The sequence below is a fragment of the Barbus barbus genome (genome assembly GCF_936440315.1).
Source record: "Barbus barbus genome assembly, chromosome: 16".
Lineage (NCBI taxonomy): Eukaryota > Metazoa > Chordata > Actinopteri > Cypriniformes > Cyprinidae > Barbus > Barbus barbus.
Genome location: NC_136744.1, coordinates 30,971,360 through 30,995,902, shown reverse-complemented (window position 1 = coordinate 30,995,902; position 24,543 = coordinate 30,971,360). Strand labels below are relative to the sequence as shown.

Here is a 24,543-nt window from a genome sequence, read left to right as displayed (position 1 = left end):
AGGTCATGTACAGTTATTCTTCACCGTTTGGTGAGGATGTGGAGACCTGCTTCAACACAGCGGCTCTGTGACCATTACACTCAGCGGTTCACTGTAAATGAAGACAGATACAGCGCTGGCCAAAATTATTACAAGACCAGTATTTTCAGCAGCTAAAGATGGTTTTAAGTCAGTTATTTCCATCATTTACTGTAGTGTGTCAGTAATATCAGTTTACATTCCCAAACATTAATTTAGCCATTAATTGTAATAATCCAGTCAGATTTTAGTGCTCCACACAGAGATCTGATCTGATCATCATCAGTCTGTCTGGAACAAACTGAGACTAAATCCAGAAGAACTGAGTCTCCGAGACGCTTCAAGAAACCTCCTGCAAAGCTACAGCGCTGTTAAAAGTTTGAGGCACTTGTGTAAAAATGCTGCCAAAAATAATGTCATAAATAGATTTTCTTGATCAATTAACTTCTATGAACTAAATGAAATCAACATGTGTTGTGAGCATGCTTTGTGTTTAAAGCAGCTTTTGTCCTCGGAGCACTTGAGCAGAGTTTCTCAGGAGCTTTGCAGGAGGTTTCTTGAAGCAGACACAGTTCTTCTGGATTTAGTCTCAGTTTGTTCTGTTTCTTCATGTCATTCCAGACAGACTGATGATGATCAGATCAGATCTCAAACATCTCACTGGATTATTACTATTAATGGCCAAATAAATGTTTGATTAATGACTTAAAACCATTTTTAGCTGCTGAAGATACTAGTGTTTGATCATTTTGGCCACCGCTGTAAAGTAACACTGACTTTGGTATCGTTTGCCAGTGCACTTTTGAATGTTTCTCTTAGTGTTTACTCCATTCAGATTAAACTAGGCATGCTTCAGTGTGTTTCGTTTCTTATTTGAGTGCAAACGGCTCATTTCCGTCGCATGCCTGTATCTGTATGTGAAGATGACATTATTATACCGCCGTTAGTTCCGGTCCACTAATTGGATCGGACACGAGTGCTGATATTTGTCCTTCGTCATTGTTTGTGTCTCTCTGATTGCTCGGCTTTGACTTCTTTTGGAACGGTTTTCTTCAAAAAAAACACAAAATAGCTGCCGTATTGTCAGAGATACCAAATATCTTTATTTGAAAAATTAATTATTCATTATTTCAAATGTTTTACCTGACATTCAAATGCCAAAGCATCCAGAAATTTCTTCTTTAAAAAAAAAATCATAATAATAAAATTAAATGTAAATATATTCCAGATATTGTTATGATACTGATACTAATGCTAGTGCACCCAGAAATGTTTTAAAAATGTAATATTAAAATTTACGTCTATTCCAAATATTGTTACATGACATCCAAATGTCAGGGCATCCAGCAATATGTATAAAAAAATTATTTTTATATTAAAATTAGTGCTGGAGATTTAATGCGTTTATTAGATTAATTAATTAAGGTGAAAATTATTAACGCATTTGCCCTGCCCCAGACCTACACTCAGACCAAATCTGTAAAAATAGGACACAATATACTGTATAATTTGAAGGAATTTTCCCATATTTATTCTTTGCAGGTGTTTTACCAGTATTTTGAATTTTACACTCCATTGCATTGTGCTTTAACAGAAATGTCTGTAAAATCAATGGATAATGTCATGTGTAATGAGCTGCCTTTACTTTTTCTGTTATTTTCCAGATTTATTTTTTACAGTGTATGTGGGTCATCTGATATTTCATTCAGTTGATTGATGACCCATATGATGCAGGGCAATAACTCACTGTGTGATGAGCTACAGAACAAAGTCAGAATGGCCCTAAAATTCAAGATATGAGGCAAAAATGCCCGTTTGACTTTTTGTCTCATATTTACATCATATGTTAAGCAATATCACACAAGTGCAAATATGATACTGATTTTATACAACAGTTCAATAAATACTGTTATTTTAGACTCTATGTCTGTTTTGCTCAATTTTGCCAACGGAAATATAAAGACAAAGCAGAACTGTTCGTCCCCGAGCAACACCGCTGCATTTCATTTCTTACAGTTTTTTACAATCACTTTGCTACTATTTTCAGAACCTTGATGTCATTTTTCACAACTCTAGACACAAAACTCAAAACGGTTATCACTTGTAACACAGGCTGTCTAATGTTCAAACATTGCATTGTGCATTCACATCTTTAAAGAAATCTTGCACAATCATTGGTTCAAAAAACAAATTTACTGTGAAATACCATTGAAACATAACTATAGATCACCCACACACAAGCAGCCGATAGTTTCACTGTGGCATTGTTCGTACAATCATTAAATATTGAAGAACAAAATAGGTTTCATTATGGTACTACATGTACAGTAAATACATCTCTGTACAAGTACTGCAGTAGTAGAGAGAATACTACAGACAGTGGAATCATTGAACAAAGTTTGTAATATATTGATGCAAAACACTACAGTACAATCACAACATAGGTTTATTTGAATCAAAGCAAAAATACAGTAATTAGCTATGAAATAGAAAAGAAAAGACAGTACTGTAAAACATCAAATGCAGTGTTCCTCAACTTGCTTGTACTGTAAGAAACAAAACAGGAGTGATTACTGTACTTCTACATTTTCATCAACTCTGTGTTGTGGATTTGGCCACAGGTTCTCATCTACATCACAATGGATGTTTTCATTAGCCAAACATCTTGGAAAAACCTTCGGGCATGGCCAATCCAGGCCTGACACTGGTCTGCTGTGATGTCATTGCAGCGTCATCCATGGCCTGGAGAAGAGGGACTTGTTCATGAGGGTGCCTATCATGAACCTTCCATCTCCATGCGGAGAACAATCCCTCAATCGGGTTAAGGAAGGGAGAGTATGGCAGGGTGGTAAATTGTGCATGGGCCTGAAACCATGTGTAACCGGTTCTACTTCGCCTCGCTCCGAGCGGGATTCGAACCGCGGTCTCCGGCGCGGGAGGCGGGCGCTCTAACGAGGAGGCTAAAGCGTCTAGCGTCAGTCGCCAGAGCGCCTATTTTTGAGATCAGGGGAGTGAGGTTTACACGCACCAGCACTTACTTGCCTACGTCTGTTACACATGAGCATGATGGAACCTGACATGGTCCCACACAATGACATAGGTCACACCTTCAGCTCTACAAACCTGATCGAGCTCATCAAGAAAGGTGACAAGGAGAGCTGAATTATATGGTCCAATATGAGGTCTGCGTCCCACCACACCATCTTCTGATATAGCCGCACACATGGTAATGTTGGCCCCACGTTGTCCAGGTACTTGGATGGTTGCCCGCTGGCCAATGAAATTCAGACCTCTCCTCCTTGTCTTGGCCAGATTAAAACCTGCCTCATCCAAATATATGAATTTGTGATGGTCGTCATCAGCATCCAGCTCCATCACCCTCTAAAAATACATTTTGGAAAGAGATTTAGAGATTACTGTACAATGTAGAATTTTTGGGAATGTTTTTACAACAGCCATCTTGAAACTGAACTTACCTGAACATACTCAGTCCTCATTTGCTTCACTCTGTCTGCATTTCTTTCGAAAGGCACACGGTATAGTTGTTTTATAGATACCTGGTGCCTTTTCAGTACGCGTGCAATAGTCGGCAAACTTATGGATCCCACATTGTTGAACATGTCTTCATTGTCCAAGATATGCTGGTGAATTTCTGTAAGGCGAATATAATTTCTGGCCCGAACCAAATCGACCACAGCCTGCTCTTGTTGGTCAGTTAGAATTTAGCCTCTGCCTCCACTATTTGGCCTGGTCACAATTCTACAGGGAACATTAGAGTAAGAAGACACTTGGTCACATCACCTATTCTGTGATACACATTACTCATAATGTTTAGTGCATGCTGATAACTCACCTGTTCTCATTGTGGAAAGTTCTGATTATTGAGGCCACGGTTGACCTTCTGAGGTTTGGTTGTATCATTGTAGCCGCCTCAGTCATTGTCATGCCATGATTTATGACATGGTCTACAACTATTGCCCAAATTTCATTGGACACTATGCTGTTGCTGCCGCTGTCTTGGTCCGTGGCCTTGTCCTCTACCACGTTCCCCCACACCTCTCAAACGAGGCCCACGACCACCTCTCAGAAGGGGTGCCTGTCCCCTGCCATTCCTTTGACCAACACGTCTTCCTCGTCTTCCTCCCACCACTGCTTGACCTCCATTGTGACCTGGATCACCTGCTGGCTCCATGTTACGTATCACTATGCTCTTGCAATTGGATCCCAATCAACTCTTTATATACTCATTCCACAATGTGCACTCAATCATCAGTAACGAGTTGGCAGAATTGGACAAGCAATTACAAGGGCCTGCATCTATACAGTGCAGTACTGTCAATACTGTAAATAGTCTGAAAAGGTGGTACAGTATTTGGGACCATAGACACAGTGTCTGATGAAGCATTATTATAAAATATTAGGCTACATCCATGGATATTGTAGTCTAATTGGTTCATGCTCCACGCTAATTGGTGACAATGAATCTCGTTACAGTATCTTGAAACTTTCATGATTTAAACATGGAAGATTGTTTGTCTGTTTCCATACAACTATGCATTAAGAGTAATGCAACAGTTACTTATCATTTTGAGCAGTTGTATCAGTTGATAGTTAGATCATTGTAAGGAAATGAATAGACACTCATTTGAAATGTAATGTGTGAATTGCCTTTTGAAATAGTAGTACTTTGATGTTAAGTTGTGTCATATTGAACAGGTGATTTCTGTTGAATGAACAAATTATGATGATCCGCTTTAAGTCGAACAAGCCTAATGATTCAGTGGACCATTCATAAAGAACCATTTACTTCACTCTTGAACGAATCAAATGAATGAATGACTCAAACAATTACTTAATCATTAGGATATTTACCACCACCTACTGGCAGTTTTAATTTATTATTTAGAGTTTCATTTCATTAAAGAAATAATTGCATATGTCCATAGTTATTATAATAATAATAAAAAAAAAGGTATATTTCATCCAAACAAAAATGAACATTTAGTAATTTACTCACCCTCATGATCCAAAAGAGTAGGTTATGTGTAATACATATTTATGTTGAATCAAACTAAATGTTTCTTGCTGAAGCTACTTTTTGTAATGTCTGTTTGATGCTTTACACAACAAGGATTTTAAATGATCTTTAAGGAGTCATTTCTCAGCCAAATTTGATGTGCGATTAATTTGTGATTAGATTAAAAATTGTAATCGCTTTACAGCCCTAATTAAAATTTGAATGTATTCCAAATATTGTCATATGACTTTCGATTGCCAGTGCATCCAGAAGTATTAAACAAAAACAAAAAAATTATATAAAATATTAAATCTGCCCTTTTGAGTCTGAAGCGTCATTTACACATGAAAATGCTGGGAATATCAGATCATTTTAATATGTATACCTGGAAAAATCATGGAAATTCTTTTAGCAAAAACATTTTATTAATATTTAACCAGCTAGATACAGAGCTTTGTGCATCGTCTTATTGAACACATCTGTATACATCTTTACAGCAATTTTTATATAAAAAATTATAAAACATTATTTTAAAGCAATTTTTATCTTAAAATTTTAATTTATTCCAAATATTGTTACCTGCCATTCAAATGCCAATTCATCCAGAAATATCTATAACTGTATTGAATATGCTGTAGTTGTTAATGTGGCCGTGTGGGAGCTCTGGGTTCTTGACATGAGATGTTTCTTGGCGTGTGAGCGTCTCTCATCAGCTGATTTTACAGTTTCGCTGTGAATAATTGTGACTGACATCATCTCTGTGATTTACTGTCATTGAGGAAACACACTGTATGCCGTCACCCGTGTGTGTGTGAACTGAAGAAGGCCTGTTTCTGAGGCGCTTGCATGATATTCTTCTGCGCTCCGGCCGTCTCCGCTGTCATTCTGTCAGAGAGCAGCTATAAAAACACTCATTGACAGTCGAGTGACACTGTGGTGAAGCTGTTTAACGCTGAAGTGACGTCTTTCATCAAGACGCTTGATGAACACATACATCTGTGTTTACTGTGTTTCTGTGAGAGTGTGTGTGTGTGTGTGAGAGAGAGAGAGAGAGAGAGAGTGTGTGTGTGAGAATGAGTGAGTGAGAGTGTGTGTGTGTGTGTGTGTGTGTGTGTGTGTGTGTGTGTGTGTGTGTGTGTGTGTGTGTGTGTGTGTGTGTGTGTGTGTGTGTGTGTGTGTGTGTGTGTGTGTGTGTGTGTGAGAAAACAAAAAGAAATGTTGCGTTGGAAGATAACTGAAATAAAATTTCATGGTTGTTTTTATTTGAATTAACATTTTTCTTTTTTTAATAGTTTTAGTTAACTATAATAACCCTGATAATGAACAGTCATTTTTCATGGTTAAAATAAAGATTTTAAGACAAACTGATCATTGTGAGAAAACCAGTCACTAACTACCTTCTCTAGGTTGTAATGGGTTGATTTTATGAGTTACTTTGCCTGAAAGTGGTGAGTCTGAGTCCAGATTGCATCATGACCTCATTAACTGTGCTCTATAATCTAAAGACAATCAAAGTCATAAATAGATTTGATTATAAATCATGATTCGAGTAAATTGGCTATTTCCTGTTGCGCAACACACACACACACACACCCCTCTTCCTGTAACTCTGTTTGATTGACAGCTCCTGTTCTGTCCAATCCCATGATTCTGTGCTGTAGTGCATCATGTGACCTCTGTCCTCTCATTGATAGCGTATCTCTTATCAGTCTCTTTGTGTTCAGAGTTTATACGGCCCTCATTAAATGCAGACGTCTCAATGAATCAGTGTTTGGCTTGGCACTTATTTGTCATCATGTAGAACAAGATAACTGCTCGTGATGTGGGACACGACCACAGCGGCGCTAGGATGGGTCACATGACCGAGAGCACGGCTTAAAGCGACAGTTCACCCAAAAATAATAGTCATTTACTCACCATCATGTCATTCAAACCTGCAGGACTTTCTTCTGTGAAACACACAATGCGATCTTTAGCAGGGAGCAGTGTTGTTATTGTTAACCAGTATTATGAAGAATCATTTTTAATTGAAATAAAAATGAAATATAAATATTAGATTTATTAAAACTTATAGAAATAGAATATCTCTATATTATTTTCTTATTTAGAAATAGAATATTAGAAAAGCTTAAAACTAAAAATCTATAAATTTTGCCTTGGAAACTAACTGAATTATTAAACTAAATAAAAATAAATGTATAATATTCTAATACTTTCTAATATTCTGTTTATAGAAAAGCTTGAACTTAAAAAATCTTACCTGAAAATTAGAAATGTTGTAGTAAATATACAAAAAAAAAAATAAAAGTACATTCATCATATTCAAAAAAAAATCTTATATTCTATTTATAGAAACAGAATATTTAATTACTTTTTTTATCTTAAAATTTAGAAATGTTTTGAAAATAAATGAGCTAAGTAGAATTTTTAATTAATAAAAAAACATTTTAGTTGAATGGTTAAGCTAGTGTGAGAATCTCACTGTAAGACACACAGGTGGGCAATTGTTGAGTTTATCAGCGCAGCCCCATTAATTAGTGTAATTAGTCTTGGCAGGAGTATGATAGTGTCTGCCGGTCTCCGGTTCACACACCCAGCGGCAGCGTTTACTCTGCCAGATAAGTTTGTACACGCTAATCGACAGCATTAATCACCGCCCTGCGGCTCCGCGCCGCTGTTTGCTGTTGCATTAGGTGTGTGTGTGATTCCTATGGAGGCCATTTCCACCATTGGATGAAAAAAAATTAAACAGGAAATTGCGACTTTATATCTCACAATTCAGACTTTTTTCCTCACAATTTTGATTTTCTTACATTTCTGACGTCATATTTACATTTACACATTTACATTTATTCATTTAGCTGACGCTTTTATCCAAAGCGACTTACAATTGCTATATATGTCAGAGGTCGCACGCCTCTGGAGCAACTAGGGGTTAAGTGTCTTGCTCAGGGACACATTGGTGTCTCACAGTGGATTCGAACCCGGGTCTCTCACACCAAAGGTCTTATCCACTGCGCCATCACCACCCCATTTGTATCCATTATATTTTGCAATTCTGTTTATATCTTGCCATTCTGACTATATATTTCGAATTCCAACTTTATATCTCCAATTTTGACAGTTTTCTCACAATTCCAACTTTATATCTCACAATTCCTACTTTATCTCACAATTCCTACTTTATATCTCGCAATTCCGACTTTATATCTCACAATTCCGACTTAATATCTCACAATTCCTACTTTATATCTCACAATTCCAACTTTATATCTCACAATTCCAACTTTATATCTCACAATTCCTACTTTATATCTCACAATTCCAACTTTATATCTCACAATTCCTACTTTATATCTCACAATTCCTACTTTATATCTCACAATTCCAACTTTATATCTCACAATTCCAACTTTATATCTCACAATTCCTACTTTATATCTCACAATTCCAACTTTATATCTCACAATTCCTACTTTATATCTCACAATTCCGACTTTATATCTCACAATTCCGACTTAATATCTCACAATTCCTACTTTATATCTCACAATTCCAACTTTATATCTCACAATTCCAACTTTATATCTCACAATTCCGACTTTATATCTCACAATTCCGACTTAATATCTCACAATTCCTACTTTATATCTCACAATTCCGACTTAATATCTCACAATTCCTACTTTATATCTCACAATTCCGACTTTATATCTCACAATTCCGACTTTATATCTCACAATTCCGACTTAATATCTCACAATTCCTACTTTATATCTCACAATTCCTACTTTATATCTCACAATTCCAACTTTATATCTCACAATTCCTACTTTATATCTCACAATTCCGACTTAATATCTCACAATTCCTACTTTATATCTCACAATTCCGACTTAATATCTCACAATTCCTACTTTATATCTCACAATTCCGACTTTATATCTCACAATTCCGACTTTATATCTCACAATTCCGACTTTATATCTCACAATTCCGACTTTATATCTCACAATTCCGACTTTATATCTCACAATTCCGACTTTTTTTCTCACAATTTTGATTTTCTTACATTTCTGACGTTATATTTTGCAATTCTGTTTATATCTTGCCGTTCTGACTATATATTTCGAATTCTAACTTTATATCCCCAATTTTGACAGTTTTCTCACAATTTCAACTTTATATCTCACAATTCCTACTTTATATCTCGCAATTCCAACTTTATATCTCACAATTGCAACTTTATATCTCACAATTCCTACTTTATATCTCGCAATTCCAACTTTATATCTCACAATTCCTACTTTTTTCTCAAAATTGGAAGTTTCTTGCAATTCCGACTTTATATCTCACAATTTCGACTTTATATCTCACAATTCCGACTTTATATCTCACAATTCCTACTTTATATCTCACAATTCCGACTTAATATCTCACAATTCCGACTTTATATCTCAAAATTCCTACTTTATATCTCGCAATTCCAACTTTATATCTCGCAATTCCGACTTTATATCTCATAATTCCGATTTAATATCTCACAATTCCTACTTTATATCTCACAATTCCGACTTTATATCTCACAATTCCTACTTTATATCTCACAATTCCGACTTAATATCTCACAATTCCTACTTTATATCTCACAATTCCGATTTAATATCTCATAATTCCGACTTTATATCTCATAATTCCGACTTAATATCTCACAATTCCGACTTTATATCTCACAATTCCGACTTAATATCTCACAATTCCTACTTTTTTCTCAAAATTGGAAGTTTCTTGCAATTCCAACTTTATATCTCACAATTCCGACTTTATATCTCAAAATTCCGACTTTATATCTCACAATTTCGACTTTATATCTCACAATTCCGACTTTATATCTCACAATTCCGACTTTATATCTCACAATTCCGACTTTATATCTCAAAATTCCGACTTTATATCTCACAATTCCGACTTTATATCTCACAATTCCGACTTTATATCTCAAAATTCCGACTTTATATCTCACAATTCCGACTTAATATCTCACAATTCCGACTTAATATCTCACAATTCCGACTTTATATCTCAAAATTCCGACTTTATATCTCACAATTCCGACTTTATATCTCACAATTCCGACTTTTTTCTCAAAATTGGAAGTTTCTTGCAATTCCAACTTTATATCTCACAATTCCAACTTTATTCACAATTCCGACTTTATATCTCACAATTCCGACTTTATATCTCACAATTCCTACTTTTTTCTCAAAATTGAAAAAATTCTCAAGTTTCTTGCAATTCCAGCTTTATATCTCACAATTCCGACTTTATATCTCACAATTCCGACTTTATATCTCACAATTCCGACTTAATATCTCACAATTCCGACTTTATATCTCACAATTCCTACTTTTTTCTCAAAATTGAAAAAAATCTCAAAGTTTCTTGCAATTCCAACTTTATATCTCACAATTCCGACTTAATATCTCACAATTCCGACTTTATATCTCACAATTCCAACTTTTTTCTCAAAATTGGAAGTTTATATCTCGCAATTCCGACTTTTTATCTTGCAATTCTGACTTTATATCTCACAATTCCGACTTAATATCTCACAATTCCGACTTTATATCTCACAATTCCAACTTTTTTCTCAAAATTGGAAGTTTATATTTCACAATTCCATCTTTATATCTGCCAATTCCAACTTTATCTCACAATTTCAACTTTATATATTGCAATTCTGTTTTTTTTTCTTCTGAGAATTGCAAGAAAAAGAAAAGAAAAGTCCCAGTTATCTTTTTATTTTTTTATTCCATGGCAGAACTAAGCTTCCATATTTGGGAGTAAAACATAATAATTTCAATGCTTTTGTGCTGATTTCCACAAACATATTCAGCAGCACAACTGTGTTCAACATTGATAATAATCAGAAATGTTTCTTGAGCAGTAAATCAGTATATTAGAATGATTTCTGAAGATCATGTGACACTGAAGAATGGAGTAATGATACTGAAAATACAGCTGCAGATCACTGGAATAAATTAGTTTAACAGATATTCATATAGAAAACAGCTGTTTTGCATTGTAAAAATATTTCACAATATTTAAGGTATTTTTGATCAAATAAATGCAGCCTTGGTGAACAGAAGAAACTTTAAACTTATTATATGTAGAGCATCTGAATCCGGTTTGAACAGAGAATATGAATCTCTGAGTGTTAAGTGTGAAGGTTGGTCTGCTCTCTGGATACAGACACCTTCCTCCTGCATCAATCACCTCGAGCATCACGGATCGGTTTCAAAGATCCACTCGGCCCTTCATTAGATCAGATGTGTTTAATCCAGCTGAAGGAGCACATCTAAAACTTCCTCTAGGATTTGTGTGGGCCACCCTGAAGAAAGGGCTTCTCCCGCCCCTTAATTCCCACACTCTGCATCTCTATCCCTCATTATCCTGCTCTCTATCCTCTGTTATCATTCTTCCTCCTGTCTTTCATCCTCAGAATCATCTCTCGTTAGCATACCAAAACTGCCCTTCATTTCCACATGCTTAAAGTGCCATCAATGCTAATTGCACTCAGGCTTTCTGCAAAGGCCCCTCACGGCTCTTGTTTGGTCACTCGGCCGGGGGCCTGGGTGTTAGCCGGATGTGGTTTAACTAGTCCCCCTCCCCTCTTTAACCCCCGCTAACTGGCCCGTTCGACCCTTGACCCGGTTGTCGTGGTGACGGTCAGTTGGGTGCAGAAGCGGCTGATGCTGATGGTGTTTGATTAGCTGATTCCACTAAATGAGCCGATCATGATGAGCCGCTTTCACGGAGAATTGAGCAGAGCCAGTGTCTGTGTGTGTGTGTGTGTGTGTGTGTGTGTGTGTGTGTGTGTGTTTGTGTGCTCGGGGAAAACGGTGTGATGGAGTAGCAGGACAGTAACACATGCACTTCTTATATAATATAATGCATTTCATCTCAGAACTGAAAGAGATTAACACTAAATCACATTTTGCATTAAATACATTTAAATGAAATATATTTTTGCATTACTTTCTTGACAATTAACCACACTTTCTACCCAGCTGCAAATAACTCTTACTCTTATTAAAAAAAAAAAAAACACATCATAATGTGAAGAAAATATATTTTTATTTATAATTTAAATTGTATTATTTAAAAAACAGTTGAACATGCATATCAAAGTAGTTTTTGTTGTACTAAATTTGTATTATAATTTATTATTTAAATTATATTATTTACTGTAAAGTATATCTGTCAATGTGAAGAAAATAATATTATTTAAAGTACATTTTAAAACTATTGAAAGTAATAATAATAAATTGTTAATAAATAATAAATTGTTTAAAATATATGATTTAAAGTACTGCTAAAAACACAAATTAAAATATACATCAAAGTAGTTTTGGAGTACATAATTTATTTTATGCAATGATTTATTATTTAATTATATTATTTAAAGTACATTTTAAAACAGTTGAACATATACATAATAATAGTTTTTGCAAAAACATCTCAACGTGACAAAAAATAATGCATTATTTAAAATATATATTTAAATATTATTTAAAGAACATTTATTGAAAGTATACATCACAGTAGATATTATTTGAATAATATATATTTAAATGATATTATTCAATGTAGATTTGAAAACACAATTGAAAGTATACATCACAGTTGTTTTTGTTGTATTTATTTTATGAAGATTAAATAATAGTAGTAAATGTCTGGACAAGATTATTTTCATTATTTCATTTAATTTCATTATTTAAAATTTTTCACTGCTGTAAAAAAAGAAAATTAAAAATCAGCGGAAAATGTTTTATTGTCATGAAAATAATTGTCACAGATCACAATCACAAAATCTTAAAATGCAAAATAATAAAAAATGTAGTTTTAATGTGCAAAGTGAACCTGAGCTGTTTTTGTGAGATAAACGGAGTGATTTCTGCTGCTGGTTTTAGTTTTTGTTATGATAGGACACAATAGACTCCATAAATGCGCACACACTGCATTCACGGTCTGATTATGATCTCACAGTGTCCCGTGTAGGAAGTCCATCATTAACATCATAGTGCTGTTATCTGGACGCCTCGATCTGATGGCCTTTGTGTCTGTATCGTGTACCATCTGCTCCTCAGAGCCGTCAGACACCTGCGACGCAGACCCTCACAAATAGAAATCAGATCGGTGCTGTGTTTTATGAGGCTGATCTGCCTGTTTTACACTGAGAAGTTAAAATGCATTTATAATTCAGTGATTATAGAGCACAGGTTGACAGCACTGACCAATCACAACCAGTCCTTTTAGATTGTGAGTGAATATGTGACCCTGGAGCACAATACCTAAGGGTTGACTTTTTTGAAATTCAAATTTATGCATCATCTGAAAATTGAATAAATAAGCTTTTCATTGATGTTCATTGATACAACTATTTGAAAATATTCAGACTTTTTTTGAAACAACTTTAAAGGTGATTTTCTTTTCTTTTTTGCACCCTCAGATTCCAGATAGTTGTATCTCAGCCAAATATTGTTGTATCCTAACAAACCATACATCAATGGAAAGATGATTTATTCAGCTTGGTCCAGGGTTATAATGAGATAATAGGGTTCCATTAACATTAGGCATATGTTAGGCTGACCCTGGAGTTGGTGTGTGTTTGTGCAGTTATCCGTACAGTGAAGACCCCAGTCAGGGAAAGCAGTACATGAACACTCGATGTCCCGCCTGGTGTGACCGGATCCTCATGTCCGCCTCGGCCAAAGACCTGCTCATAAAGGTGAGACGCTTCGTTGTCTCTCTCTCTGTCAGATTGTGAGTGATATTAATGTGATGAGAAAGGTGCCATGCATTGAGAAATCAAATTTCTTCATGATAACAAATGAACAGAACAAAACTCGAGCTGAATTGGTTTCACAATTGATGCATTTTGCGGTTATTGAGCTGAATTGATCTGAATAATGACTCTATTGTCTTCTGTAGAGCTTCTTTACAGGTGAAACTGAGTTTAACATTAGCATTAACTGTTATTTTGCAGTTGAAGCTGCTTTGAAACAATCTGTATTATATAAAGTAGAAATAAATGCAACTGGCTGCAATGCTGCATTCAAAACCACATCTGATGGATTGCATTGAAATATAATACTGTAAGACACATTATTTCCCTTATTCTCACAGTTCCACATAAGTAAAGCTTATTTCATACGCAGCTATATTAGCCAATCACAGCAGTGGGTGTTCATGTGTCTTAAAGGAGACACGTCCCTTAAATTGAGTGTTAAAATCAGGCTGGACTTTTATTTCTAAATCATGATGGTTTGTGATGACAAAATCTTACTGGAATTATAAGTGAACATTATGAAATTAACAAATGCAATGCATGCCGCCTTTAATCTGAACGTCTGGCTCGTTTAGATGTTTGTTTGCTCGTTAGTCTGTTTTACATCTGATCTCTGCTGCTTTTCTTGACGAAACTAATCTGAAGTCCTGAAATATAGAACTGGTTTCTGATGATACTGTCCTTTTCTTCAGCTCTTTATTTTTAGCTTTCAGGAGTGCTTTGTTCCTTTGTGTGTTTTGCTTCATTTTAAATGAAAAATAGGGACAGAAAGAAAGCAAACATCAGTGCAATATGTAAATTTTTTATGTTTATGTGGATCCTAAAAAGTCTTAATTCACCCTTCCACAAATTAAGGCTTTAAAAATATCTTAATTTAGAGCAGAAAGCATTAAATGTTGCATGAAATGCAAAACATAAATATCTTCATCAGCATTCGTGTTTAATTTTGAGATATTTAAACTTGAGATATTATGTCTTGTTTTCTTAATAACAAGTAAAAATATCTGCCAATGGGGCAAGAAAAATCTAGTCTAGCCGTTGAATTAAGATTATTTTTCTTACCCCGCTGACAGATATTTTGACTTGCTTTGAGCAAAAACTAACAAAATTTTGATTTTCTTTTTTTTTTTTTTAGAAAACAAGACATATCTTAAATAATTTTACTTGTCAAGTAAATGCACCTTGATTCAGGAATGTTTAGATATTTATACTAGAAAACAAGACAGAAACACTGAGTAAGAAAATGATTTTTTGCAGTGTGATCAGTAGGTTTTTCCTATATTCTGTGGCTCAGAACAGCTATTCAAGCCTGTTTTGTTTGTAAAATGAATTATGACGTATTGAAGCATTGCGAATGCATTGAGATTGAGACCATTGTGTTAGATTTTCTTCACATGCTCTTAAATGGAGTTGAGATGATTTGTAGTTAGTGTTTGAGCACTAGTGCTGTTCGGTGGTTAATGAAGATGCGCTCACTGAGTGTTTTCAGCGAGAAGCGCGGTGTGAGACGAGGCAGATTGTTGAGACGGGGCCCGTAAACAGCCTCATCGATCATGCTGCGCTCTGTTAGCTCCGCGTCATGTTATTTTCTGCTCGCCGAGCCCTAACACGCCAAAGGTCCACCGCGCCGTGTGCGCCGTAATGAAGAGCCAGTCAAGCGCGGGCGCAGGAAAGGCCCCGGACCCTGCCGTAATTTGTTTATCTGTCTAAAGATTACGCAGGCCGAAAATCCACAATTTTATGCTGCCTTTGTAAATGATCAAGCCTGCGTTTGATGAATGTATGGCGCGACTGACCCATGTTCACTCACACCAGCTCCTTATTAAAGAAACATCTCCAGGAGAAGAGCATCTGCATCAAACACCGCAAGCAACAAACTCACTTAAAACCAGAGAAGGCAACAAATGATAGTAAAATCAATGCACTTTCAGATAATTATCATTTTAAAATAGAAAAAGTAGTGATAAATGACTAATACAAATACAATACAATTTTAAATGAACTGAATGAAGTACTGAATGAAGAAATAGGAAAAAACTATTAATAAAAACTATTTTAAAATACAACATTAATAAATAGTATAACATTGACAAGCAGAAGAAAGCAGACTCAACTTTATCAATAGAGCCAATAAATGTATCTATCTTTTTCTTTTTCTTTTTTTAAGAATTTCACATTTTTAATAATCACAAATTAAACAAACAGATATGAAACTGAACAAATGTCTTCAGGAGAACATTGAAGAGCATCTACATACATCTTTACAAGTAACTAAAATTAGAAAGAAAAAATATATAAAATAAATACAATGTTAAATATCATTTTAAAAAGTAAAAGTAAATAACTAAAACAAATGTAAATAAATAAAAATAAAATAATTAAATGTATTTAATTTAAAAAAGTAAAAGTGGTGATAAATTAATAAAATGGAAAACATTAATAAATACAGGAAAGCTGACTGCTTCAATAGAATCACCAAACAATCTCTCATTCTTTTTAAAATCTGTCACTTTTTTATGACTAATTAAAGAAAAAGATTTGAGAAGTGAGTTTACCTCAATCAAAAAAATGTGTTTATGATACACAATTACAGAACAAAAAGAAATTAAAGATATATTCCTTAGACCAATAGCAGGTGTCATTGTGTAACAAATAATATCTTTTAAATTGAACTAAATGTACATATTTAGAGACAGCTGTGTTTTGTGTTGTTCTTTGGTCTTGTTGGGAATCCAGGATTTATGAGGCAACAGCCAAGCTTTTCTCTCGTCTATATCGTCTACAAATGCAGTTTCCTTGAGTTTGTCTTCCTCATTCATGTGAGTGTTTAGTTCAGCTGTGTGTGTGTGTGTGTGTGTGTGTGTGTGTGTGTGTGTGTGTGCTTTCTAAAGAGCACTGCATCATTTCTGTCTCGCTCGATTCAGAGCATTATTCTCCATTTAGATAAATATGATTAATGCTTTCGCTGCATTTCAGATATGAAAAAGCTCCTGAACTTTGATTTATTGGCACTTAAATGTAACCATATAAAAGCTCTTCTTAGTATTTTAGCGTCATGCATGCTTTTGCTCTGTGTCTGTAATCATATTTTGTGTGTGTTTGTGTTTTGCAGCCAGAGAATGAGGAGAAATCAATAACATACGACAACATCGGACCCAACGTGTGTATGGGGGACCACAAGGTACAACTAACCTAACAAACCTCTCCAACCAGTCTGTGTGTGAACTTACATATACTTGGGTGAGAAAATAGTCTTTGGAAGCGAGTTAAATCTGATTAAACCTAAAAAGGATTCAAAAGTAGTTTTTATTACTGTTCTTTTAAAGGTGGTTTTTTTTTGGTACATGTCTAGTCTTCTTCAAATTGTTCTTTAAATGTTTCTCCTGAATGAAGGTAAAATAGCTTGTTTAGATCTGAATCAGTCAAACCATTGAATTCTCAATAACTACTCTCTTAAAATAATTCATCAAAGTAAGCTCCAGTAAGCTTTATTTTCTTTAAAACTCACATCTGAATGAATGAAGGTTTTAGTCTGGTTTTAGTCTGGTCTGAATGAACACAGCACTTCTGCAGCTCCTGTAAGACACTCGAGACCAATCACAGATCAGTATGCAAATACATTCAAGAAAGAACACCAATCAGAATTCAGTATGCAAATCAGGCCTCTGCTGTTAGGTGAATGAGAGCTTTGCAAACTCTGAACTCAATCGTTTTATAGAAAACCACAAAGATCTAGAAATAATCTACAACATGTTGTTTGGTTATTACAGTACTGTTCTTATTCTAAATTACTTCTGTGGAATACGTTCATCATATTCTAAATAGTCCTGGGTATCTTAAAAACACCTTTTGTAAATGTATTTATTTTGTGTGTTTTAGTTTTTTTTCTATATTATTGGAGTTTTATATCAAGTGCTTAAAGCTGAATTATAAAGAATAAAAAGGAATATTTTGTATTGTGATGATGTATTCAGTTAAATATTCCTAAATAAAATATTATTTTGTTATTTTAATTTATTTTATTTTGTTATATTATTTAGTTTTATTTTATTTAATTTATTCTCAGATCTAGATGCAAAATCTTTGTTTTTAGGTTTAGATCCTCATTGTGTGTGTGTGTGTGTGTGTGTGTGTGTGTGAGACATGAGGACACAAATGTGTATAATGACACAGGTATGATGGGATGAGAAGGTGATTTATGAGGACATTTCCCCATGTCCCCATTTTTCAAAAGGCTTATAAATCATACAGAGTGAGTTTTTTTGAGAAAGTAAGAATGCAGAAAGTTTCCTGTAAGGGGTAGGTTTAGGTGTAGGGTGATAGAAAATACAGCTTGTACAGTATAAAAACCATTACGCCTGGAGAGTCCCTACAATTCACAAAAACAAACGTGTGTGTGTGTTGTGTGTTTGAACCAGACAGACACACACTCGTCAAAATCACATTCAGATGTTCTAGAAATGTCAGTGAATTCTGCACCAATGGAAGAAGAGTTCAGACAGGAGTGTGTGTGAATAAAGGATTAAATGAGTGTCTCTGATCAGAACAGCTCTTGAGTTTGTTCCTGGTCAAGTCTCAGTCTGAATTCTGCTGTTTGTTGTATTCTCTGCAGCCGGTCTACTTGTACTTTCGGTTAAACACAGGGGCAGGTAAACCTAATGCAAATAAGCACAAGTGTTGTGTCGTGCAGTGATGTGGTAAATATTTTCCTTTACTATTATTTTATTCTTATTATACATATGACTTTATAATAACCATGCCTGATTCTCATGATCTCTGTGTGTGTGTGTGTGTGTGTGTGTGTGTGTGTGTGTGTGTGGACCAGGAAAATGGTGCCAAATGTTGGAGAAGATTTCATGAAAAGCGTCCCTGTGAAAAGCTCCGACATGGGTGGAAGGACACACACACACACACACACACACACACACACACAAACAGAGGACCCTGTAAAGACTTTTCAGCAGGACTGACCGGTCGCATTTGTCCAGTGCATGCAATCACGTCCATAGAAACGACACATTGGGTTCATGAATGCTTCAAGAGTCGAGATCATGGACGGACACACACACACACACACACACACACACACTGCATTTCCACTAAATCAGATGTTCTTCTTCAGACGTCTCAGCCTCGTTTCCCAAACTCTAACAGAGCATCGGAAACACTCTACAGATTTTAAAAAGCATCCTTGCGGATTTTAGATATGCCTCATTATTACGAGCTACTTCCATGCAGTATGTAAGATGTTTTAAAAAGTGCAATGCAAGAACTCTTGTTGTATTTCTATGGTTAGGTTTATTTGTACATGCTGACTTCTAGTGCTGTTTGGAGATTTCTAGACTTTCTCTCTGTTAGAATAGATAGCTATATTCTGTTCAAGATTGTCTTTCTCTCTTGACTCTTGTTTATCTTGGTTTATTTCTTGATTTGTTGTGCCGTGCCGCATACAACCGCCGAGTCTCACTTTATATACTGTACTTTTTAAAGAGATAATTTATAATTCGTACCAAAACTATTATATGCTGACATATTGATACGAACGGCTGCTTTGGGTGTAAAGAAATGTTTGAATAGTTATAAAGAAACGACTTAATCCACATCATTGTAAGCAGAGAATGCCATTTCAGCCTATATGATTTATATATTTAGCCAATTAAATTTTTTATCTTTAAGCAGTGCCATAAACCATGCAAGTATATAAGATAGTTTCAATAGCAGTCTTGCTCGGTTCTTACAGTACTGTTTTTATTCTAACTTATTTCTGTGTAATAATGTTATGGTTGAATGTGATATTTTAAATAGGCCTGGGTATCTTAAATAGCTGTATCCTTTTTGTCCTTTGTTTTTTTGTATGATTTCTTATTATATTATTGTGCCACGGTGCCAACTATTGAACTCAAGTCAAATGTAGATTTTGAGTTATGATGGCATTGTGCAAAAACACTCAAATTCTAAAGACCAGGAGAAAACTTTACTTTACAGTGTCAGAGTACCAACATGAAGCGCATGAAGTCCAGTACTAATGTGGATGACACGGTGGACGCTGTAAAGTGAAGTGTGCTCACTCGTGTATGTTCTCAGCATCAGTGCCGACTGAATTCATTACACTACAGAGTCTACGATCCGCTAGATTGATCCTTCATTTCTGAATCAGAGGGAATGATTTTGTGTCGCTTCGACAGTGATTTGGTTAGAAGAACTGCTTGTTAACTCTGTTTTTCTCAGCAGGTCAGGTGATAGGATTCTCTCTTTTCTTTAAGCAGATAGCGATTAGACCTCATGGATGGCAAGACCTCCAAAAGCAATAAAACCATTAGAACTGAATGAATGAATGAATGCAGCAGTGCCTCTTTGTCATTAGTCAAGCACATCAATTACACCATGAGATTCACTAAACAAGCCTTTCACATTTACATGCATTTACCATCCTCGGTGGTCCCTGAGAGGGGAAATATGTGTTAATTTGATCAAACTTTTTATAAAAATTAATATATTATTGGGTATACCATTATTATGGCTGAATATTTTATTAAAAGGAAATAATTATGTGCATTTCCACTCACGTTGACACATGCCTTTTTTTGCATACACGTTTTAACAGCATTTCTGTAACATAAAAGTTAATTAGTCGTTCGCTTTTACCTGCCGTTACCATAGCAGCGCGATATTCGTTGCGATTAATATCGAATCATAATCTACTGTCGTGATTTACAACTATTTAAGAATAAATCTGCATATCACAAAAATAAAATAATTCAACATGTTTATAATGTTGATTTTAATAGTTAACGGGGTCACGAGACATTTGCATTGCGAATAACGCGACAGAAAAGTTCCTTAAAATCATTAAATTATTAACTTAAAAATTAACTTAAATTATTCGCGCACAGGTTTAAAAAAAACAAGCTCGCTTCGACTGAGAAATAGAAATATAAGCTGATCTATAAATGCATGTTTAAAGACTTGATTATCTTCATCAGTCCGAGTGAAGCGGTTCAGATCCTGAAATAAAAGCTAAACATTATTTCATCGGAATTTGTTCGAGCTTTTGTAGGAAACTGGTTCTCTCTATAAACGCGTACTTGTCTTTAAACGAACGCTTGTAATGTTCAATTATTAGTAACTATTGTATTATCAGGATATTAATGCACGGATATATAATAAAATGCAATATTCTCGCGGCCAGATATCAGCACATCTCAAAATATATGCGCTACAAAATCAGTAAATATGAAATTAAAAAAGACCAGGACATTTTTGAAACTTTGGCTTGTTAAATAATTTATTGATAATACAAAGTGTTCTCTTCCGTCCTCACGGAAGCAATAATATTCTCTTCGTCATATTTATGTCCATCTTTGTGTATTTTTCCTGTTGTGAGGTAAACAAACTCCAGCGGCCAAAAGGACATTATTAAACCATTCTATACACATTTACAGCACGGGCACTTCTTTATACACTCAGTGTACCGGTTTCCCAAATTATTACAAAAGAGTGAACTTTTAGGCGGAAAAGAGTGTTATTCTGCGATCGAAGACAAAAAATGATCTTAATGATGATGATGATGATGAGGGGGATGTTGGCACGTCTCCGTGATGCTTTAATAACATAATTTACTCAGTAAAAAATATATATACATCTCACGTTTACTTCTAACTGTACAACCGCATTCAAAGCAAAGCCAAAGCCGCGTGAACAGTGTTTATACCCTGCTTAATTCTGCCTCTCCAGAAGAATCTGAAGCAGATGATGATGATGATGATGAAGAGTCTTTAGCTCAGTGTCATCACAAAGTGTCCGAGCTGTTGCTGCAAGGGCTGATGAGGGACAGGTTGCTCGTCTTGTGCTTTTTTAACAGTCTCGTGATTTTCTCGTCGTCGGAGTTCGGATCCAGAGGTTTGTTATATTCATCATCATCCTCCTCGTTTTCTGAGCTCTCCTTCATCTTCTCCGTCTCGGAGTCGTGTTTCTTCTTAGCCGTGGCCATCTCTGCCGCGTGTCTCTTCCGCCACTTGGTTCTTCTGTTCTGAAACCAAACCTGAGACGAGAGGAAAACACCGGCCATATCCGTCATCAATTACGCCATTCAGGTTTAAAAACGAAGCAGTAGATGCATGCAAGTTAAACTGAACTCATATAAATCAAGCAAACAGTGCATGAACTCTAGAGCAAGCAACTGATTAAAATCATAACAGCAAACGCATGTTGACCAGACAAGTGCGTGAATATAAGGCCTAACACTGAGATCATATTTGGGTAAAAATATTATCATCCCAAAAAAATTAATTTCAACATTAGAAATAAATGCTCCAACAGTTTTGCGCATTAATTTAATGAAAAACTGACAGCGACTTTCGCGGATAAAATCATCTGTGATCTCATTCTGCTCGTTGCATTGAGAGAGAAATAAAGGCTAGAATTAAATGAAGTTAATATAAAAGCGCCTGAGTTTACCTTGACCTGGCTCTCGGTCATCCCCAGAGAATAGGCGAGTCTGGCTCTCTCCGGACCGGCCAGATATTTGGTCTGCTCGAAGGTCTTCTCCAGGGCAAATATCTGCTGTCCTGAAAAAGTGGGTCTGGAGTGTTTCTTCTTTCCATCCTTGTCCAGCATCATATTGACCTGAGCTGCAGAAACAACAAAATACAGCGGGTCAGTCAAATAAAGCCGAAAACAACTGATCATAAAGAGACAAACTAACACGAGAAGCGCTGTTTTCTTCCTGAATATCGTGTCCAACACTAATATCTCCATCTGAGCGACACACTCCTAAATAAAGCTGCTGTATTAGCATCAGACTCTCGATCCATGGAGCCTTTCACGTGCAGAAAACATTCTTTAGATTATTAAAATACTTCTTTCAGGAACTCCTCACTGGTTCTTTGGGGAACCAAAAAAAAAATAAAAAAAAAAGGTTCTTGTATGGCATCACTGCAAAAACACCCTTTTATAATCTTTATTTTTAAGAGTGTAAGCCAGTTTAAGAAGATATTCAAACTCTATTCAGGCCATGAAGAAAACACTGGAGTGTCCAACACTAGCAGGGAAAAACAGAGCTTCACTTCCATAATGTGCTTAAAGTGCTCTATTTTAACGCAATAATTTTGTACTTAATATACTAAAAATTATTCTTTAGAGAACTTCTTAAGATCAAATAAGTGTGCTATTTTGGGACACCATGAATATGAACTAAAATGCACTTTCTATTTAAAATATGTATTTATTAAGCACTTGTAGTGCACTTGAACCATCTTTCAACTACACTAAAGTAAACCTGTGCGCGAATAATTTTAGTGACACTAAAGTGCACTACAATTGCTGCTTAATAAATACATATTTTAAATACAGAGAAAGCGCATTTTAGTTCATATTCATGGTGTCCCAAAATAGCACACTTAGTTGATCTTAAGAAGTTCTCTAAAGAATCATTTTTAGTATATTAGGTACAAAATTATTGCGTTAAAAGAGAGCACTTTAAGTGCATTATGGAAGTGAAGCTACTGTTTTCTAATCTGGATAATATTCCTATAATCAGGGCAGTGTTTCTCAAAAGCATGTAATCCTAAAAACATAGACCCCCTGCCACCGATGAGCTACGATCAACTGAAAACCGAGAGAAACCCGTTTAGATTGTTTTCTAGAAAACTCACCAGGACAGGGAACCCTCGGGTCTCTCCAGGGCGAACCCTGCATCATCCCGGGCCAGAATATGGGCGCCCTCCCCGGCAGCTCCGTCAGCGGTTTGGGGTACCGAGACACCGCCGCGGGGTTGAAGTACATCCCGGTTGATGTCAATCCGTTGATCCGGGGAAAGCCCGAGAGCAGCTGTCCCGCGGAGGTGATGGGTCTCCCTAATATATCACTAATTCCGTGCGGCGTTCCCAGCGGGATCTGAGAGCTCAGGTTGCTGAAGGAATGAGTCTTGAAGCCCGCGGGGTTGTGCAGGGCGTACGGGAATAAAGACGTCTTCATCTCGGTCATGTTATGCAGCGCAGCCAGTGGAGTGCTGCCCAGAACGAACGCACTCTGCCGGTTACTCTCCATCTGCCCGACCGCTAACATCGGTGCGAGTGAACCACGGGGCGAAGCGAGAAAGTTCCTACAAGAAAGTTTAACGCCCACAACTTCACAACTCATCCGCTACAACTGCAACTTTACACCGCGAGTCAAAGTCAAGCGTGTCCCGATGAATCCCAGAATCCCGATGCCGGCCGTCGGCAGATGTCACGCCCGCTTTGAGTGCCGCGATCGCCCGCATCTGAAGCACCGTTCTCCGCTCAATGGACTCCAGCAGCGATGACGCGCAGATAACCGCACGCGCGCGTCTCCCATTGGAAGACGCTAAGTGCCACCGCGCTCTGATTGGAGGACGCGAGGCGGCGGATTTGCATGGATAAAGCCGCCCTCCATCAAGCTCGTATTGTAGCAGCATTAATGACGCGTCGCGCTGCAGAAATCATTGTTTCGCGTTGCGTTTGACACAATAGACGCGTTGACTTTGTGACGCCGGCAGAGTCAGTGCATTAACCTCCATGCGACTAATAACGCGACGAAGCGCTCTTTTCTTCATTCAGAAGTCGCTTATATGGAATATGTAACGCGTCTGAAGCGCTGTTTATAATTAAATACACGCTTCTTAATCGCGAGGTATTAA

The 24,543-nt window shown here is 36.2% G+C and overlaps 2 protein-coding genes across 3 annotated transcripts in view; one reads left to right on the top strand and one right to left on the bottom strand.

Annotated features, from left to right (window-relative positions):
* Nucleotides 1-20,445, top strand: part of LOC306882778 (inositol polyphosphate-5-phosphatase A-like) — a 154,944-nt gene extending 134,499 nt beyond the window's left edge. The window contains exons 13-16 of one of the 2 annotated variants that reach the window (XM_079437659.1): nt 13,715-13,826; nt 16,999-17,067; nt 18,499-18,583; nt 18,712-20,445. In XM_079437659.1, the coding sequence (XP_079293785.1) occupies nt 13,715-13,826; nt 16,999-17,067; nt 18,499-18,579 (262 nt within the window). In that variant the 3' untranslated portion in view covers nt 18,580-18,583; nt 18,712-20,445. Of the gene's footprint in view, nt 1-13,714; nt 13,827-16,622; nt 16,701-16,998; nt 17,068-18,498; nt 18,584-18,711 lie in introns of those variants that run through there. The other variant, XM_079437660.1, reaches the window with a different exon arrangement.
* Nucleotides 20,446-21,148: 703 nt separating this feature from the next.
* Nucleotides 21,149-24,168, bottom strand: LOC306882640 (homeobox protein Nkx-6.2-like). Its single transcript, XM_079437431.1, has 3 exons — nt 23,540-24,168; nt 22,344-22,516; nt 21,149-21,927 (listed from the first exon to the last, which is right to left on the bottom strand). Exons 1-3 carry the CDS (start codon nt 24,024-24,026, stop codon nt 21,676-21,678), a joined length of 912 nt encoding a protein of 303 aa, XP_079293557.1. The 5' UTR covers nt 24,027-24,168; the 3' UTR covers nt 21,149-21,675.
* Between the last annotated feature and the right edge of the window lie 375 nt (nt 24,169-24,543).

Coding starts and splice junctions, on each gene's coding strand:
- LOC306882640 (XM_079437431.1), bottom strand. CDS start 24,026: ATGAGTTGTGAAGTTGTGGGCGTTAAACTTTCTTGTAGGAACTTTCTC. Junction 22,517..23,539: donor CCCGAGGGTTCCCTGTCCTG/GTGAGTTTTCTA, acceptor TTGTTTCTGCAG/CTCAGGTCAATATGATGCTG. Junction 21,928..22,343: donor TGACCGAGAGCCAGGTCAAG/GTAAACTCAGGC, acceptor CTCTCGTCTCAG/GTTTGGTTTCAGAACAGAAG.